This window comes from Pleurodeles waltl, chromosome 11 (assembly GCF_031143425.1).
Source record: "Pleurodeles waltl isolate 20211129_DDA chromosome 11, aPleWal1.hap1.20221129, whole genome shotgun sequence".
NCBI lineage: Eukaryota > Metazoa > Chordata > Amphibia > Caudata > Salamandridae > Pleurodeles > Pleurodeles waltl.
In genome coordinates this window covers 25983983-26004094 of record NC_090450.1, presented here as the reverse complement: position 1 = coordinate 26004094, position 20112 = coordinate 25983983, and the positions used below count along the sequence as shown (strand labels likewise).

The following is a 20112-nucleotide window of genomic DNA, read 5'->3' as shown; positions in this document are numbered from 1 at the left end:
GCCCTCTTTTGAGTTTCCCGCTGGGTGGGCAGGAAAAAGTGTTTCCACCCACCGCCCCAGCAGGAAACAGGGCCTTTACATTGACGACAGCTCCTAATGGAGCCAGTGCCAATGGGGCGGTGCGGCGGGTGCAGCAGCACCCGTCGCGCATTTCACTGCCCGTAATTCGGGCAGTGAAATGCTCGTCGGGGCTGTGCATAGGCAGTGCAGGGGATCCCAGGGGGCCCGAGTCCCCCATTCCGCCAGCCTTTCCATGGCGGTGTCAACCGCCATGGAAAGGCTGGCATATGGGGCTCATAATCCCCTGATGGATTTGAAATGCCCAGATCGCCATGCTGCCTGGTGGTGGCAGCCTGGCAGTGGCAGCGTTCCGACCATGGCGGCTCCGCCACAGTCATAATATGGCGGGCGGACCGCCACTACCGCGGCGGTCCGCCCGCCACCATGAGTCTGGCGGTCTATGGACCACCAGACTCATAATGAGGACCTATATCTCATTTTCAGATAAATGTTTTCAGGCAGCTGATGGTCAACACAGACGTCAACTTGACCGTGTTCACACAAGGACTTTAGAGTTTTGGCTTCCCGTACAGATAACATGGCCTTGAAATCCTTTATGTATTGTATTGTAAGGTGTTGTATTGAAGCGTCTATATAGCACTTACTGCGCCATTGTGGGGCACTGAAACGCTTGGCTGCATGGGCAGCAATCTACAGCGTGTAGGTTGTGTGACTGGAAGGATGTTCTCTGAGTTTTACAATCTCATGCGTGAAGTGTTTCCATCTTTTGCGTGATGACCACCACAGTACAGTTATGTTATGGGACGAAGCATCTAGCATTGTGGTGGATGAAGAGTTGTGAGAGAGACGCGCGGTTTATTGTTTTCAGTAGACTAGCAGCCTTGAGCTCCTCTTTAGGTCCATTTTTGGTATTTCCCATGGTCGTAGTCTACTTAGCTGGTCACTTCAGTGAGTTGTTCAACCTGATATTGTTTGAAGTTGTTGATTCTGAGAAGGCTGATTGGAGAGAAAATTGGTCACAGACATTCAGTAAATATGAGGTTCATTCAAGACATACAAGGGTTTGACTAGGATCCTTGGGGATCCTTCTGCATTTGTCCGAATATTCTAAGCCAGCTTTCGTAAGATGGGCCTCTTAATGGCCATGCTAGGTCACAGCCAGTGGTAAGTGCAGGAGGAAATAAATTGCCAGTGGGGTCTCTGGTATAGGCAACGATAATTGACACCGGTAGACATAGCTAAATGGGTCTCTGATAAGCGGGGTGGTATCGCTACTCAGAATTCAAAAGGAGACTTGAGTATATGTCGCTACTGAAACAGATGCTTTTCAGATTCACATGTGTCCTTGCTTCCTAGAGGGTGTTGAAGGCCAGTGTTAAGGAAGTGATTAGAAGAAAAGTGCATGAGAATGGGGCTATTAATTCAAAGATTGGTGAATTGAAGTGGAGATAATGGGCATCAAGATTCTGAAGTCAGATCCTGGCTAGAGGGGCAGGGGTAAGTGTGTCGTGGAACAGGCTAATGCCGCTAGTCTAAGGTGATTAGCGGGGGCCAGGAAACCGTCTGTGCTTATGAGTAAGAGAGCGGCTCTGCACATTCACAGGAGTAGGTGCACCCTGCCCTTTCGCAGGTTTAGATGTGTCACGAGATCTATGCGTACCTAAAGTGGGCTGGGGCAAAAGCAATGCAGCACCTAGAAGTAATAGCTTCTAGCAGAGAGGTCCTGCTGAACTCTGGAAAATATTTTCACCAATTCCAGACACCACAAGACAATGTCACTGCCATAGAACATCCCCAGAAGTAACTTCCACAATGAGGTTTTTCCTGATAAAGCAGTAGACTAATAGTAGTGACAATTGATGGAACACAACAAGAGGAGGATAAAGTACAGAGCAATAGAAACATTACATAAGAAACAAAGATTCTGAACCTTGGGTGTGATTCTCTGAAAGAAGAGAATAAATACACAGTTAATTGGAACTCATTATTCAAGATACAAACACACACCTTATCTTTAAATCTTCTAGAAAGGTAGTGAGAATTTCTACTGTGTGTTTTTCAGTGCTCACCACCACATACCTCCTGAGAATATCCCTATTGTGGACTCCAGTCTCATCCAGTTTAGTTTCCAGCACTTCCTCACATGTCCTCGCCTTCCCATCTTCCATCCCTCACCTCAAACACACAGCATTAGGCAGCACCTTTGCATCTGTATTTGGCTTCAAAGAATGTTTTTAACTCGTTTTGCCCTCTTCACTTGTAAACTCTCTGCTTAGCCTGTCTGGCAACCTTCAAGTTCTCTGGAACTATTTAGAGTTGGGTGAACCACCATGTTTCCAAAAGCAGAGCTGACTTCCTGAAGGAGACCTTGGACCAATGGCACAGACGCCATTGGAACTTCAAATACCTTAGACCTTTCACCCAACTTGGGGCAGATGACCCAGGGGAAGCTTGGCAGGCATGAACAGGAAAACAAATAAATGGCCCAAAGAAGCTGGAAGAATCCTCCCAGCACGTCAAGAACATTTACTTTGTTGTTTTTAAAAAATGAACTCCCGCTTTGGCAGTTTGTTTTTGAAGAACAAAAAACTTTGCTGCGAGGGTGCGCTGAACATGTGATCACACATCAAAGCATGAGTGTCTTTGGACAAGCCCATGTAGAGCATCTGCTCTGAGGACAGAGAGCTCTCTGACAGGCAGGTGGAGATCTCAAAATATGGTGGCTCTAGTCTGTCAATGCAGAGGAGTCTGATGGCAGAGAGAGGATGAGATATAACAACACACACACACTAATTACAGCATGCACACACACACACACACTCCACTACCACACAAGCAAAGACAAAGCATACCAACACACACCTATACATTGGTAGATACAGACATTACAAAAAAGAGGGAGCGTTTTAGACAACTAAGAAGAGAGGACATAAAAAGAGGAGGGAGATATAGATGTAGGAGGACAGAAATTTGCACTTGAGCAGTGAGGAATAGAGAAACAGAGGGAAAGTGAAACAAAAGCCAGCACACTTAAGAACCAGAGAGGGACAGAAAGGAAGAGACTGAAAGAAACAAGGAATAGGAAAGCAAATAGAGGTCTCGCCTCTGAGAGGCAATGTTTTGTAGCCATGCTGTACACCAGCATGGATGCTTTGCAGAGTGGCTCAGATGAATTTAAGTTAGTGCTGTAGCACAGTTAGGGCTAATGCCCTTTTTTGAAGCACATTAGAGGTAGATGCATCCTTTTTTATTATTACTTTTGGCCATGCTGCACGGCAGTCATGCTGCTATACAGTATGGCTACATATCATTGCCAAGGTCAGCAGTGCCTATGCTGCATAGCATGAACAAAATGCGACGTCAGAGCCAATAGTCTCATTGGCTTTGCCAATGCCTGTTAGGTCTCAACACCACACCCCAGTGATTCTGAGCAAATCAGTTCATCTCATCCATTTGTGAAAAAGAAGAAAAATGACATTTGGCAAACAATCCTATCACATAAAAAAAGCGATTTCGCCCATGTTTTGGTGAAAATACATTTGGAAGAAAAAAGCATCTTTCGTCACAATAAAAGTAGATGATATCTGTTGTCACAGCAAACATCCATTTCAAAGTAGAAAGGACTTCTGTGAAGTGCGTCTGGCCCAGTAAAGCATCGCTACAAATGGCAAGAGCTTCAACAAGGACAACAGAGAAGAAGACAAAATAAAAGTAGTTCCTGAATCACGGCACAATCAGTGGAAGGACAGCAATCAAGTTGAAGCAGTCAGTACTTGGTCCATGCTCCAACCACAAATAGATGAAGAGAAGCCGACAAGCGATGACCAATTAGAAGGCACTAAATAGGAGTGACAATGAAGCCAAAAAATTTTAAGCAATGGGCGTGCTCAACGCCCCTTGGTTGTATGCAATATCTCTCGCAAGCAAAAGCGCGTGCAGCACATGCACTAATGCAGGTGAGACCAAAAAAGAAAGGGTTTTATGAAAGGAAAGCAAGTGAAAGGAATGAAAGGAACGGCGACAGAGAGAAAGTATTTGCTGAAGGAGCAGGAGAGAGTACTAAAATATGAAGTGATTTTGTAAGTGGGTGCATGGGTGAGTGCATTTTAGTGAGTGAATAGGTAATTGAACGTGCAAATTAGAATGGAATAAGTGAGTGTATACCATGTACCGTGAGTGAGTCGGAGAGACAGAGTCTGGATGAACATGTAAGTGGATGATTCAATGAGTAAAGAAAGTGTGAGCGGGTGGGAACATAAGTAAACAAGTGTATGCGTAAATGAGTAAGTCACATCTCTCGTTTTGTTGTGCTCTGCACTTACATCGATTTCCACGTTGGTCACAAGCTGGTAAGCGATATCAGTGCACCCTTCGTTTCGCGCCGCTGAAGGCATCTCAGAATCTGCATACCAATCCCTCTCCGCGATGTGGGCGTAGGACCCCGCGGGAGAAGCGTGTTGCACACGGGTAGTGGTCACGATTCCAACTGACTTACCTGTACAAGGAGATCACAAAGAGGAACTCAACACAATGTGAACATAATGGAGTGTCCTCAACAGTGACAATCACCCTATGTGACACGGGTATTACTGATGCACCTCTGTGGATTGCAGTACCATTGAGTCACGTTTTTAATTGTATTTCTTAATTTATACAATAGCAGACAAGGTCACATGGGCATCAGAGCGCTGTACAAAGATGGTCAATTCCTTACTGTTGTTATAGACAGAGCAAGAAAATTGCTAGACAGAGCATGAAAACAAGGGCTTCCAACCCTCAGTCAAGCAGTGGCATTATCAGGGCGTGAGACATGCCTTAGGGTCCCAAAGCTGATGGAAAAGGTATGTGGCAAACTCATCTCCAATGGAGTCAGGAACATTGAAATATGGTAACATAGAAACAGCTTTTTGGATTTGTGATAGGAGCCTCCTCAGCAGAAACAGAAACAGAATTTGCTACAAATTGTTAAAAAAGGGGAAGGAAGCACGATGAGTACTAGGACACGAAGTTTTGAACCACTCATGGGGTTAGGGAGATTAGAGTATGAATGGCATAAGGGCACTCGCTGTCAATCTGTTCCACAATGAAAAGAAAAGTGGCCCTAACATTTGTTCTTTGTAACATTGGCTAGGAGGAAGGTTGGGGTGTGGGTTTGTGTACACTGAACTGTGACGTAGCTGGCTCGCATACAGAGAAGAGCCAAGATATGTGAGGGAAGTGGGTTGTTCTTTTGAGTAGGTTGAAATACAAAGTTTCAGGAGAGATGAGGACAGAGAAGCTCATTTATTTCCTTTGATGGTGAGACGGGATCTGAAAAAACTTGCTTTTGATACATCCTTGGGGAACAATGACCCTGTAATATTTCTTTTTTTATATTTAGCATTTTGGTTCTAGGGTTGGATTAGTTTGTATGGTGTATGGGCCATGAACAGAGTTTTTTAAGATTTTCTTTTGACCTTTTCTCAAATTTAAAGATGTGTTTATAGGTCCCTAGCAACATTCCTCAAAGTGAAAAGTCATGAAAGAAAATTTGCAGACAAACATACCTGCTTTCTTCGCCCTCTGGAGAACAGATATGACTTCATTGCCATTGGTGGTGTTGCACATATCACGCTTGGCCGCAGCGGTCAGTCCAAGGGTCCCATAGTTCGCTTTCACCCCACACTGGTAGGCCGTAGCTGTGCCAGCACTGTCCGGGACGCGACGGTCTACATTATAGGTCTGCGGGTAGAGAAAGAACTTTGTTTTACAATGCTGCAGCACCCCCAAAATAACCATGCAGGAAATCAGGAGAAGAATGAGCATTGAAGAGACATTTAATGTTTGTTTTTATCATGTGACTGTGCATGTTCAAAGACAGAGATCCACTCTCCTGACAAATGAATGCCTATTGTTTTAACATGGGAACTGGTGCTTCCATTTCTGCAAGTGCATGGTGAGAGGAATTTGTAATGTGAACCAAATGAGAAGAAGTATAGAAGAAAAGGCTGTAGGAGCTCAAATGCTTCTTAAGACACAATAACATGTAAATAGTTGTAAGTGAACTATACAACTCAGCGGTAGAGAAAATGCAATGTGGCTTGTTTTGTGATTCTGAAGCGTGATGGACAAAACTATGTTAAGAAGATCAAAACAAACTTTCCACTTGGGAATGTGCAAATGAGAAATATGCACTGAGATGAGATGTTCACAAGATATTGTTTCTGCACCATATTGGCTTAGCAGTAAAACTGCATGTCCGGTGTAAATTTAGTTGCCATTGCAATAGAAAATGTGTTCTTTGTAAATAGCAGTAACCTACCACATCATGCTTTAGTCAGAAATTAGAGACAGTGTGCTCCAAAATGTCCTTAATTAATTGGGGCAAAACGCTGTTTGGATTACTCGTGACCACTTTGGCTAACTTAGGCGATATTGCAGACCTTTCAAGCTATTCTTATCCTCATGTATTGGCATTATGGCTTTATGTTTAGTGACACTTTAGGTTCCTCAGGGGCCAGTCCTATTGGCTTTGTGTACGTCACACAGTCCTGACGATGCCACCACCTTAAACTGGGGATGAGAAAAGCCAGGAGTAATTCAGCAAACTCTTGAATGGGGAGTGGACTGGGTTAGAAAGCACAGTATCCTGATGCTTTTTGTGCTCATGGGCATCGATGAATACAAAGAGCTAGTTCACCAGAAGTGAGACATCAGAGCAGTGCTGCTGTCACCAGAAAACTGCGAAGGCCTTGGTCCACAATTATCCTTTGTGACACTGAGCGTGACACAATTAGAAAGAAGTCAACATAACCTTTGGACTAGGTAGACCCTCATGAAGAAGAGGAGATGCTCTCTGTCATGAAGGAAAGTGACCATCATATATCTGCTGTCTCTGACAGACCAACTAAGCTTTGCTTGAAGGTATTCGCACCAGAACCACACAAGGCTGGCCAAACCAACACTGGAGCTAGGGTAAAGTGACCTTCACAAGGCTGATGAAGGAGACAGATGATGAAGCAAGGAGGCAGGACGCAATCCTGACCAACAGATGTTACTAGTAGTCCGGCCTTCTGGACAATCTTGGGCAAATTATGATGCATTTGGAGATTACCCAAATTGTGTCTGGCGAATGGTTTGGCCAGTCATATAACCTTTTCAAAGCAGTTTCCAATTCTCGTGGCAGTGATGATATAGGAAGGTCATTTTAAGAATAAAAACATAATATTCTGGTCCAATAGTTGGTCGCCATTTCAAGTAACCTCAACACTGCAAACTGCTGCCACACAGATAGATTACTACAAGTTTTTTTTTGTTGTTGATATCTTTGAAACTGAAGATTTTGTATGATTTGTACAAAGGAACTAGCCTTTAATTGGGTATATCTTGTCTCATTTTTAGATAACCAGGTTGAGGGTCCTGGTACCACTCACAAAGGTGAAACCTTTCCCATTGGGTTTAGGCATCACGGTTGAACCATGTAGCCCTAAACTCACTCATGAGTTGGACCTTGCGAGGTTCTGAATTACAGAGAATGGTTTAAACAGTTTGGTGCCACCTTGCACTTATTGGAGAGTGTTTGCTTTGCCTTCCCATTTATTGCTTACTCAGCAAGGTGGAACAGATCTTTGGCAGCCGGGGGTGTAGCTTGGTCAGTACAATTGGTGGGGGGAGGGGTTCTGATTTCCTAACTACCATGCTGGCACATAATGTTAAAATACATTATACAACAAGCAGGGCTCACACGACGGGCTTAAGGGGCACAGAATGCATAGAGGTAGGGGTACTAAGTGAGAGACAGCACATTATTTTTTTAAATAACCAAAAGTTTTGAAGTCTTTCCAAACAGAGAGAGGGAGTGTGTGTGTGTGTGTGTGTGGGTGCATTTTTGTATGTGTGTGTAAAAATTCCTGATAAAATCGGACAGACTCCTCAATCATATCCAACTAAAAGCACATGTACCCAACTATTTATCACAAAATACTTTTGTTAGGGTGGTGTAACACCCCGAACAGCCCCATGGAGCTACGCCCCTCTTGGCAGCTGGAAGATTGCCAGGTCTTTGGCAGCTATTAGGTTGGGCGTTTTGGGGGACAGTTAGACAGGCAGATATTTGCAGGAGTTAGACTCACAACTCCTTGTTTCAATGTGAAAACATGCAGGTGAGGTTCCCAAAGTTTCATTGAACAAAGGATAATGATAGGGTATGTGAGGAGGTTCACGGGGTCACCTCGAACAATGGCATGGCTGACTAGGTAGGACAGTACACAAAGGATTTCAGCGAACCAATCTTTAAAGGGGAGGAGCCTGGGAGGATGCCACGCCTCCTGCATTTTCAAATCAGAGACAATGAAGCCTACAGGTCATTGGAGGGCCAGAGTGAAGGGAGCGGCGTGCCAGACTCAGAAGAACTCAAAGGTACGAAGAAGGCAGGGAGGAGAAGGCAAAGCAGAGTCACTGCAATCACCTTCACGGGACAAGGAAGAGCCGGGCGTGGAGGACAAATGAGGCAATCAGCCTCACACAGCAGACGAGGGACGTCTGGGGACATTGCAGCCAGGGAGAAGTAGTTGGCTTTTATCCTGAAGGAGCCAGGTAGACGGTATCGGTTCTTCATGGTGGCCTGAGACTCTACTTGTAAGGATGTACATGGGTATTAAACGTGGTGTTGTGAAGCTGGCGGGCAAGAGCTTCCTTGATGACTGGAATTGTAGATGTGTGCATGGGATCTAGTTGGTGAGTCTGTGGGGTCCAGGGTGGACTTTTATCAGATATGGCAGAACCTGTCCTGGAATGGTACCTTGTAGAACCAATGCATTGATGAGATCCTGTTATGAAGGCGACTCCTGTTATAAACTTCATGAATGACAAAAAGCGTACATCATCTTTATGGGAGGCGGCCTTCAGCAGCGAAGTATGATAACTCATTCTTCAGTGGAGATGATGCTGAATGAAGTTCACGTGAGGGTCTGTAGGATGATTTTGAATTGTGAGTGGAGTGTTGGTGATTTAGTGTTGGGTTTCCTCAGTCTTGTCCTTGTTGTTCTTGCTGTGCATACATTTCTTCCACCAAGTGGCAGATGATTTCAGTTTTAATGTGTGACGCTTCGGATATGGTGTGTTGTTGGGATCTCTAAGAGGGTTTGGCACCAGTTGAATCATTTTGTAGCACCTTTCCCCTTTGCATTACACTGTTCACCCCCTAGGTGCGGTGCCTTCACTACAACACATGCTGGAACACTCCTGTCTTAAGATAGATGCTCTACTCTGTTGCAAGTCGTATATATATATGGAAAGTTAGTTCATAATATCTACCCATTGTTTATGAGTACAATTTCTGTCTCTGTGTGTATTCTATGTGCAAGTGAGTGTGTGTGTGTGTTTGTGAGGGATAGAGAGAGAGAAATAGAGTAACAACAGTACTTAATTTGTAAAAAAAAAAAAAGTTCCCAGGCCTTTGCCAGGACGCCACTGCGGTTGTACCAGCCATTGCTCCTGCCAGCGCTGCCAATCACGTGACCTACACATCTACTAACCATCACACACCTACAAGTCTGACAATTCAGACTATTCCAGCCCACCCAAAGCCAGAAGATTGGCTTGGCTGGCAGGTATTACTTATTTCTAATGTATATTAAATTATTAAACAGCTGTCATTGAGCTCATTTCTAAATTAGACAAACAGCGCCACCTTGTGGGGGACTGTAACAAGTGACAGTGTTGACATTTAAGTGCCCGTGCTAAGCACTGGAAACCACTGGCTCAAATCAAGCACTGTGTAAAAGAGTGTTTGTGTGTGAGGCAGAGTGTGTGTATAACAGCAGGTGAGTACAAGCATTGGGCTGTGGTGTGCGGGAGTGTATATTTAAACGAGAGAGTGAGCGCAAGAGAGAGTGTGTGAGTGTCTGTCAGTGAGAGACAGTGTGAGTGTGAGAGATGGAGAGATTGAGGCTCTGATTACGAGTTTGGGGCTCCTAGGACCGTCAAACTCCCGGTGGCAGTCGGACCGCCGCCAAGGCGGTAGTCTGACAACCACATTATGACCGTGGCGAAAGTGCCACGGTCCAACTGCCGGTACTGCCACATTTTTACCGGCTGATGGTTTGGCAGTGACAGCAGTCTTAATCCGCCAGGGCAGAGCAGCAAGCAGCGCTGTCCTGGGGATTACGACTCCAATGTCCACCAGCTTTTGCATGGAAGTTCCACCGCCATGCAAAGGCTGGCGGAGACGGGATGCCGGGGGCCCCATGGGGCCCTGCACTGCCCATGCACCTGGCATGGGCAGTGCAGGGGCCCCCATGGACAGCCCGTCACACTTTTCACTGCCTGAATTACAGGCAGTGAAAAGCGCAACGGGTGCTGTTACACCCGACACACCGCAACATTGCCGCCGGCTCTATTACGAGCAGGCATCAATGTTGTTGGTAGTTTCCCGCTGGGCCAGCGGGCAGAAATGCTGTTTCCGCCCGCTGGCCCAGCAGGAAACTTATAATAGGGCCAACAGGCGGAAGACAGGCGTGGTGGTCTTCCGACCTTACGAGTTTTCCGCCTGCCAAACTCGTAATGAGTCCCTGAGAGTGAGAGATTGAGTGCGAGAGAATGTGAGTGTGTGTGTTTGAGGGAGATAAAGTGAGTGTGAATGTGTGTGTGTGAGAATGTGAGTGTGTGCGAAAGTGTGTGAGAGAGATAGTGACAGTGTGTGCATGTGTGTGTGTGTGTGTGAGAGAGTGTAGAAGATTGTGTTTGAGAGAGATGAAGATAGTGCTAGTGTGTGTGTGTGTGTGTGTGTGTGTGTGTGCGCTCGCAAGAGAGTTAGAGCGTGCCTATCTCTCTGTACGTATATATATACACATATATATATATATATATATATATATACACACTCTGTAAGGAGTGGAGGTCCTAAGCCTGTGGAGATGTTTACAATGCTCTCCTATGGTTTCCTCTGGTCGCTGGATGTCCCTGTGAGTTGTGTTGCATTAGTTGTTGCTGCAGCACAGATCCAAACATTACACACACGCGGGAAGTGGAACTGACCTTGGAGAGGGCCAGGAAGGGAAAGGTGTCCATTGTAAGGTCAGTCTCCTCGCCCAGCTTTCCTTCGAGTTGTCCATTAAGAATCCGAATGGCAGTTACAGAGGGGACTCCCATCCCTGCAACAAAACACTGAATCAGTCCCAAAAGTTATAGAACACAATGTTCACCGACAGCAAGACAGGTTTGTTCTTTAACCGGCTCTGATAGGCTTACATTCATAGCACGCTTTTTTGTGTTTGTGCATATTATGAAATAGGCAAAGCTGGAATTACATACTCATCCCTGCAATAACTGAAAATGTGATCAACAATTTTACACAGTGTACTGTTTCCAAGTCTGTACCACCTCAGAAGCTGGATGAGTGTCGAGCAGGTAAAACAAGCTGAAGAAAATGAACCGAAATTAAAACCAAACCAGTGCTTAATTTTTGCTGGTGGTTTCCGGTGCGGGGGCACCGGCACTTATTGTTGAGAGCCTGCACTTTTTTTCGTGCCTCAAGCATTTACTGCGATCAAAAGACACATATGGGAAAGATGGATGAGGAGAAAAACGAAAAAGCGTCAAAATGGAAGAAACCACAAAGCTGCAAGAGTGAGGTGAAGGGGCAGGGAGTGGCTGTAAATGGATTGAAGAGGCCCGAGATGGCTTCAGGATTACAATGTTTCTGTATTCAGTGCTCCTACATTTAGTTGCAACAACCGCGTGTTTCAGAGGAGGACTTTGGGCACCGGGACGTTTTTATTTACACATTAAGGACTGAACCAAACATGTCTATCTGTGATTTTCAGGATACTCGACCGTCTAGCGACCAGAAAACAAGCCTGGGAAGGAGTGAGTGAAGAGAAAATTAATTCAAAAGTCAACGTAGAATGTGAGGTGGCAGACACTTTAAACAGGGGCATGGATCAGCTGTTTTCTTTGGTGTGTCTTGTAAATAAGTATTTCTCAGTGGCTCCTCCTCTTGGCACTTTTGGTTTTTGGAGAACAGAGCTCAGATCTGAGATTTGGGGGTGTTTTCGTTCTGTGGGGGATATGAGGTATTCACGCTCTCCAGCTCGTGAGTGGGTGTGGGTGAAATTGTCTGTACAGTGAGAGTTTTGCCTATGGTGGATGTCTCTACAGGAATTCCCTTCGTGGGGGTCAATTCCCCAAAATTCCAAGAATAGCGGAAGTGACATCACACGCCATTTCATCTGATCTTTCACTCACACACATGCTTACACATTCACTCATGCAGACACTCTCTCTTACATACATAAACACACTCTCACCCTCGAGCATGCACACAACATACATTTAAAAGTGTTTTTACTTACCTCAGCTCCCAAGGAGGAATATATTCTAGCTAATTGTACTCCATTTTTATTACAATAATAGTGTAATAAAAAACAACTGACTGAAAACAAGGAAGTGGAGCTAAACCCATGTCCACAAGGAGGAGCGGGCCTTGTGTTTCCGGCACTGATTTTACCACCTCTGAGGCCAGTGGTTGCATTGGCAGTACCAGGGGTCGCAAGGGACAAGCTTGGGGTCGCAGCTGTGACCCCTGGTGACCCCTGAATGACCTCAATGAATCCATCATGCATTCTTGCACCTCCTTGTGTAAGACTGAAATATGTTGTGGTTTTCTGTGCTGTAAGTTATCTGTGGGGGGAGGGGATGGAGTTACCATCAAACCCCCATGTTGTCTGTTTTCATAGTTCCTATAAGACTCATATTAAACAGGTGATGGGTCTTGCGACTTTTCAACTAGGGTTGGAGGGAAGTCTCAGGGTTTCACCTGGACGAATTGAGCAGAGTTACAGAAAAACCCCACAAGATTCTACAGAATCCTGCCATCCGACGGAAAATATGCAACTCGTGCCGCTACAATTTAGCGCCGGTGGCGCGAGCAGTACTGAAAATCAGCGTGAACTGCACCATGCGTTGAGCATGAGAGCGCTGCCATTTTGGAGGAGTTGCCAAATTCCACGGGCCGAACGGAATATTCCGCCCACCCCTACTTCCAACTATCATACACGGTTGGCTCTCAGAGCTGCTGTAATCTGTAGGTGGCTGATGCCTGTTTGGGGATGTTTTCGCATTGTAGCCTAGATTCTGTGAACGCAAGTTTGGCGTTCCCTTCATGCTTTTGTGTCTACTTGTCCTTAAAGTCTTTTGTCCCAGTGCCCTTGTGTCTAAAATATCATGAATTAAAGCATTTATGCATCTCTTCCAAGGGAACTGCTGTTCTTTTTTTCCAATTCTTTACCCAGCTTCCTAGGAATACCGGGTTGCTCCTTATTATTTTTTGACCTCCCAATAGTCAGCAAGTGAGCATGGTGGAAAGACCAGGCGGGTCAATACAACCACAAATCAGAACTGTCCTAACTCACACCTTTGGTGGGGAAAGCACTGTTTTTTTTTTTTTTTTTAATAGTCGGTCCCTCAACCTCTTTTTCTCCAGTAGCCCCCCATTGTGGATGCTCCTGGCATAGCCGGACTATGTACCTGAGCACTACAGTAAAGCAGTTCTTTCTCTTGTGAATGACAGATTTGGTTTCTTCCAAGAAATGCTGAGAAAGGAATGTGTTGCTTCTCAGACCCTCCATCAACCTGGGCCCTCCTTCTTCTCCTTTACCTTTCTATGTCTCACTGCATCAGATCCTGCAAGTAAAGTCAGGCTAATAGTGAAGGTAAAGCCTGACCTCCTCATCTTACCTCCCAATCTCACTTGGTATCTCCCCAAAATGAGTGTTCTGGAAACTGAAAGATTTAAATGCCACTGAAAGGCCTACTCCCATCCAACTAGTGATACAAGGGGTAGCAATACAAACAACACAACCCAACTACAGTGATATAAGTTAAAGGCCTGATTATGAGTTAGGTAGAATTCCTTGCGAAGACTTCCGGTGGCCGTAATTACCGTTTCCGGACAGTAGTTGTGCACAGCGTTCCGCTTACTTAGAATTAGACCCCTGAGGATGGGAAATAAGTGTGCAGACACTGAATTAATGGGTGGAATTTTACACAGATATTCCTATTCCAAGGAGTTTAATGTTCACATTTGTCACCTGATTTGTGCAGGTGGTACATAGGAAAAGTGGCTTCCTGTCGGAGTGGGCTGGGGTGAGGGCAGGTAGAAGGGTACCGAAGTGGAAATTGAATAATCATTTTGACAGATCCCACCATTGCAAAAGAAAAGTTTCCCACCGATCATGGAACTAGAATTGGTTGCTGTTGCAGATGTAATATAAGACAGATCTTGAGCAATGTGGGGCCACAGAAAGTGCTAACAGTATTTTGTTGAGAATTAGATCCAGTATTTCCAACAATTACATGTAGAGTGCTTATTAGAAATGTGTCTCTGTGGTCACACTTATTGAATATATTAACATACAAAGAATCTTGATATTCAAATTATAACCAAAGTAAGTCTTGCTTGTGTTATTTTGTGTTATCTGAAGTGGCCATTGTGTGTTTTTAGGTTCCCAAGATGCTTGTTTCCGGTCCAGGAAGGACCTCACCTGGCAGTTAGGGCTGGACTGCCCCCATGGGGACCAGAGTCCAGACTGATTTGCAAATGCATGGTACAAACTGTGGTGGCCTGGTGAGCAAAATAACGATGGATTAAACCCATATCTGTGACTGGGGTTGAATGTGTGAAAAGTTTCAGCACTCCGTCCATCATCCATTTGTGTTGCTAAAATCTCCCTATGTGTGCCCACCCATGGTAGGTGACTCTTGTAATCCTTATTTAACATGAAAACCAACAATGAGTAAATTGGACCAATGAAGCCTACTGGTAAGTAATCCATTAAAAAAAAGTATGTTTACTTCCTACAAAGCATGTGAGTTGTTGGCCTGTCACGTCAGCATCACGTCACCCTGTAAAACAAAACTCTGAACAGGGCTATAAAACAATTACTTCTATCAGCTGCTTGTGCCAAGTAATGACAAAGCGGGTTTTAAGCCAGCCATGAAAATATTTTGAAATAAATGTGAATTGCAAAAAGAATGGACTATGGACCAATAGTGTTAGGCAACAGGCAAAAGTGAACACCTCTTTCCTACTAACTGTTTTCTTACTCCCCTGAAACTCATTAATAATAACAATACTAGTATTTTTATTTATTAATGAAGCAGATATTAGTGGCTAAGGGCCTCCTTTTAAGTTTGGTGAGTCCATGAGCTGCACTTCTCGGGAGGAGCACCGCGCTGTGGTGTAACAATGGCCCCTGCGGCGGGGGAGCCCTGAGCTGCAGGGGCCCACCGGCACGCTGCATGGTGGCGGGTTCCTGGCCTGAGAGCTCCTGACTGGATCCAGAGCATGTTTTTTGCAAGGTGGCCCCCTCAAGTTTCATTAGGTCACTGGCACCCCCCACCACCTGGGACTGCACCTTGAAAATATCCACCGTGTGGGAGGATGTACTAAAATGGGGTGACCACCCGTCGGTAATTTACACGGACTGTCGAAATTTAGCCCTAATGTCCATTGTCCGCAGCTGATGTTTTAACAAATGACATTTTTGTCCATAATTTGAGCCTTTTAGCTAAACGACAAAGGTTAGCACCTATGGTTGGGGTTCCCCAGCCGAAGTGGAAGGGAAGGGTCTCCTGTGCTGCGATCCCTAGGGAGGGGCAGAGAGCTAATTTAGAAACCAGCTAACTTGCCGGGAGACCTGCTACCTGAAAGCAATGCATGTTTGTACCTTTGGTTCATCTGCTAATGTAAAAGCAGCTTGGAAGCGATATAGGTGATAATTGATGGAGTCACTTAGAGCTTACTGAGGAAAAATATTTTTTTTTTTAGAATTCTTGTGAGGGTGTTCCAAGCTGAGCTGGGGAGTGTGTGCTTTTTAAGGACAGTTATAACCTTTTTTCCACTAGGTATAATTTACCTACTTCTAACATCTATATTTGGGAAAAATCTTTTCTTACCTTTAACCTAAACTGATTTGCATATTTTGTGGCAGTCTATATTGTACTGTGTGTAATGCGAGTTTAAAATAATGACTTACACATTCACAATGCTTTCTGTGAAATGCAGGGACCACCCAGCCCTAAAATACATGTCTCTTTTCCCTGCTGCACCAAACAGGATTCAGTTCCATGGGCCTCTGGTTGCACACAAAGACATCTGCAGTGATTACATTAACTAACAGAGGGTTTGAAACATAAAATAGTGCATTTCCCATGGTCTTACATTTTGTTTGTTGTGTAATGTACACCCCCAATATTTTCAAGATTCTGCATTTTCTTTGGCACTTAGGGATGAGCCATATCACTAGTCAGGCCTTGGCTCGACTGTAGAGCTATTCTAAGACATGGACAGAGTGGGCAATTGCCCAGGGTACCACCTTCCAAGGTGCCTGGCCCCTTCTCACCATACATGAGCAAGACCAACAGACCACACCACCAGCAGAGTTTGCCAAGGTGGTCAACACTTAACAGTGCCTTTTCTCTTTCTGGCCCCTTTGCTGAGACGTCTCTCCCAGTATGCAATACTTTCCAGTACTCATGGCGGATCCATCTTGTCTTATTTTAGGAATTGCCCCACCTTGTTCTTCTCTTCCTTATTTGTTGGGTTCATAGCAACAACACTTTGTATCAGTTGCTGTGGATTTCCCGTCTGATCTCAATTTCATCCTGCTCGTTAATTCTCTTAGTCCAGGCTCCCAGTTCTGAGATAAATGTAGAGTCCCAGACCCACACTCTAGTTTTCTGAGACTACAGACAAGTTGTGGATACTTCACATCTTGACATTGGGTATGAGACGGTCGTCCACACCCTCTGCTCTCAATGATTGTTTCAAGTTTAACATCCATTGGAGGATAAGGTGATCCAGATTATTTTGTTCAACCTGTCTAAACTACCAGAGGGTACAAAAGGCACTTATCTTAATGTTTCCCAGACTCTTTGCCATGCGTTCTACAATTTTTAGAAACATAATAAAAATGTTGCTGTTGTTTTCTCTCCAAGAAATATTGGGAAAATTTGGATAGGGGTGATACCACTGGCACTGTGGTCAAGGACATCAATTTACCACTGAATAAGAACATATTGTGTCAACTGAGTGTAGAAAACCTGGAGGCAATCACATGTGCAGCATAGTGAATAAATAGTGCTATATAGAAAATAAATGCACTGCTAAAGTAGTGGGATTTGGCCTATCCTCGGATGTGTCCATAAAACTGACATTTTGTCCTGAATTTTGACCCTTTGTCTTAAATTTTTTACACTCCTGTACAGAGTTTGTCTCCAAATCAGGTGGTCACCCTACAAGGAAAGCACAGATGGAGGCTGAGTATGTGCACTTCTCTAGACTTGTCTAAATTCATTTTTGTTCCACCCAAAAAAATAGTGATCTTGGCACTCAAGGTCTTTTCTTTTTGTGTTTTAGAGCCACTATTTATTTACTATGGTACGGTCCTCCAGCAGGGGCAAAATTTGTATCGCAAAGCCGGGCAGGTAAAAATCAGTGGAGGTTGATCCATCCTAAATAGAGCGAGCCTCCGCTGCACCGCTGTGACCTAACGTCCCAGCGGTGCACAAGCTGTCGGGTCAGGGTCACACAGGAGCGCTTCCAAGTGAGGCTCCGCCCTTGGAAGCCCGGCAGTTCCCTCAACTCTAACGGCAGGTTTGGTAGATGGGAGCGCTGTCAAATTGTGGCGGTTTACCGCCAAACTCTGAATAATCCCATAGGTGGTTACAGCCGTACTCCCATGTTAGCACCAAGAAGAATGAAACCTACAAAAATCTGGCAAATCTTCAACTATTACTCGAACTATTCAATTCTGTTACTTCAGTGCTTTCCAGATAATTATGGAATTACCACACTTGCCACATAAGAGATCAAAGTCTACAGAATTTGCAGAGTTCAACAAAGAATAGTTTCTAGCTCATCGGATCAAGAGTTATGAAAAAAAGCAACATAGAAGGTGCTGCTCGGTGACACACTCAATGCAAAGTTTAACTGGTTACCATTCTGATGCTGACTGTTGTGATTAGGTGTAAAACTGGTTCTAATGAATTTAAACCTTTGACCAGGCGATATTAATGAATATTAAAAGGAATAAATAGCTAAATAATGCTGATGCAAAATTTACCGACTTATAGTGCATAATTTGCTTTTTTGGATCATCATACTTTATGCAACCCTGCTCATAATGTGGTACTCCGTTGACATATGCTTTCAGTGGCCGTAAATTACGTCATATGTGAAATCAGGAGAGCAGATGTCATGTATTGGAGACACTTCCCTTTTTTTTTTAAACCTTTTGTACATCATAGATATTTGCTTTGTGATATATCTACCCACAAAAACTGGAATAAGCCACGTCAGCCCCCCCCCACTTCGCACTTGTTACAAAACCCATCATCGTACAAGAATAAAAATTAGAACATTGGAAAGCTGGGGGCTCCATTGAAAACAATGGAGTGCTGCGGGCTTTTACTGGCCGGCAAAAGCCCGCAGCGCCAACATTCCAATGTTCGCTTTGTTCACAGCAGCAGCTGTGAACAAAGCCTCACGGAGCCCGAGGGGATTTTAATCCCCTCGGGCTCCGTGAACATTTTTTTTTTTAATAGAACATTCTGCCCTGAGTGGCAGAATGTTCTAATAGCCTTAGAACCCGCCGTAGCGGGCTCTACCGGCTATTAAAATCCCTCTCCCTTGTTAAATGCCCTCGCCTTCGGCTCGGGCATTTAACGCGGGTAGCGGGCCTTTAATAGCCGGTAGAGCCCGCTACGGCAGGTTCTAAGGCTATATGAGAAACTTCCCCACCAGGGCCCTCAGGCCTCTGCAACCCTACTGGAGTGTGTCCCCCAATCTGCAAATGGTGAGAAATCTACGGTATTATGTACCAGGTGCAGCATCAATTGATATTTCTCTTGGCAAAGGTTGTGGATGCTTGGTAGTGTGTCAGAGGCCACATGGCCCCTTAGCACGGGGGCTGGGCGCCCCCAGAGAGATGTCAGAGAAGGTGGTAACAGCGCCCATCCGTCGCCCTCCTGTGAGCCCCATGTCATTTGCTTTGCCATACGATGCTGAGCATTGGTGATGCTGAGGGAACGTCAGTCCTCTCATCCGCATGCACACGTGAAGGTAAGGTCTCGAACTGCTGGAGTGCAGATATTTCGATTCCTTCACAGTGCCAGTACTGTACCCCAAACTAAGATTTACAGCCTGTCTCCCCATCACTGCAACCATTGGCTTGCCTCCACAAGAGGTGGGCCTCACCAGCACGATCAGAAAACCACCTTCCACCCTGAAAGGGGATGGCAACCGTATCTATCTGTCTATGCAATTATTTACCGGGCCTGCCACATGGAGGTGGGAGGTGAGACAGGGCATTATGCCCCAGGCCTATACTTTCCAGGACCACCACCTCATTCTGCAAAATGTATTTAGACATTTTTAACTGAAAGCAAGCCTTCTGCCTTTATCATTGATAGAGCAGATTATGTGGTTAAACCATTGACTGAAAGTGGAGCCCATGCATTTCTTCCCCTGGAGTCCATACTTTTTAATACTTGGGAAAAGATGCTTGTGGTACCCACAAAAAAGGAAGCGGTGTCTAAGGGGCCCCCTCAGTAAGTTTTAACTCCAGGCCTCATAGCAAGGTCTGACTAGACTCCACGTATCCTTATAGGTGCCTCAGCTCCGTAGAAATAGAGTTGGAGAGTACGTAAGAGATTTAGGCCCTCATTCTGACCCTGGCGGTTTGAAACCGCCAGGGCAGAGGGCCGCGGAAGCACCGCCAACAGGCTGGCGGTGCTTCATGGGCAATTCTGACCGCGGCGGTAAAGCCGCGGTCAGAAAAGGGCAACCGGCGGTTTCCCGCCGGTTTACCCCTGGCCCAGGGAATCCTCCATGGCGGCGCTGCTTGCAGCGCCGCCATGGGGATTCCGACCCCCTTCCCGCCAGCCTGTTCCTGGCGGGCTGGCGGAAACGGGTGTCGTGGGGCCCCTGGGGGCCCCTGCACTGCCCATGCCACTGGCATGGGCACTGCAGGGGCCCCCTAACAGGGCCCCATAATGATTTTCAGTGTCTGCTTTGCAGACACTGAAAATCGCGACGGGTGCAACTGCACC

The 20112-nt window shown here is 45.4% G+C and overlaps 1 protein-coding gene across 1 annotated transcript in view; it reads right to left on the bottom strand.

Annotated features, from left to right (window-relative positions):
- LOC138266543 (intestinal-type alkaline phosphatase-like) overlaps positions 1-20112 on the bottom strand; it is a 60320-nt gene that overhangs the window by 25453 nt on the left and 14755 nt on the right. Inside the window, exons 3-5 of the mRNA XM_069215399.1 lie at positions 11038-11153; positions 5568-5742; positions 4344-4516 (exon numbers count right to left, since the gene is read on the bottom strand). Coding sequence (XP_069071500.1) covers positions 4344-4516; positions 5568-5742; positions 11038-11153 — 464 coding nt within the window. The remainder of the gene's footprint in view (positions 1-4343; positions 4517-5567; positions 5743-11037; positions 11154-20112) is intronic.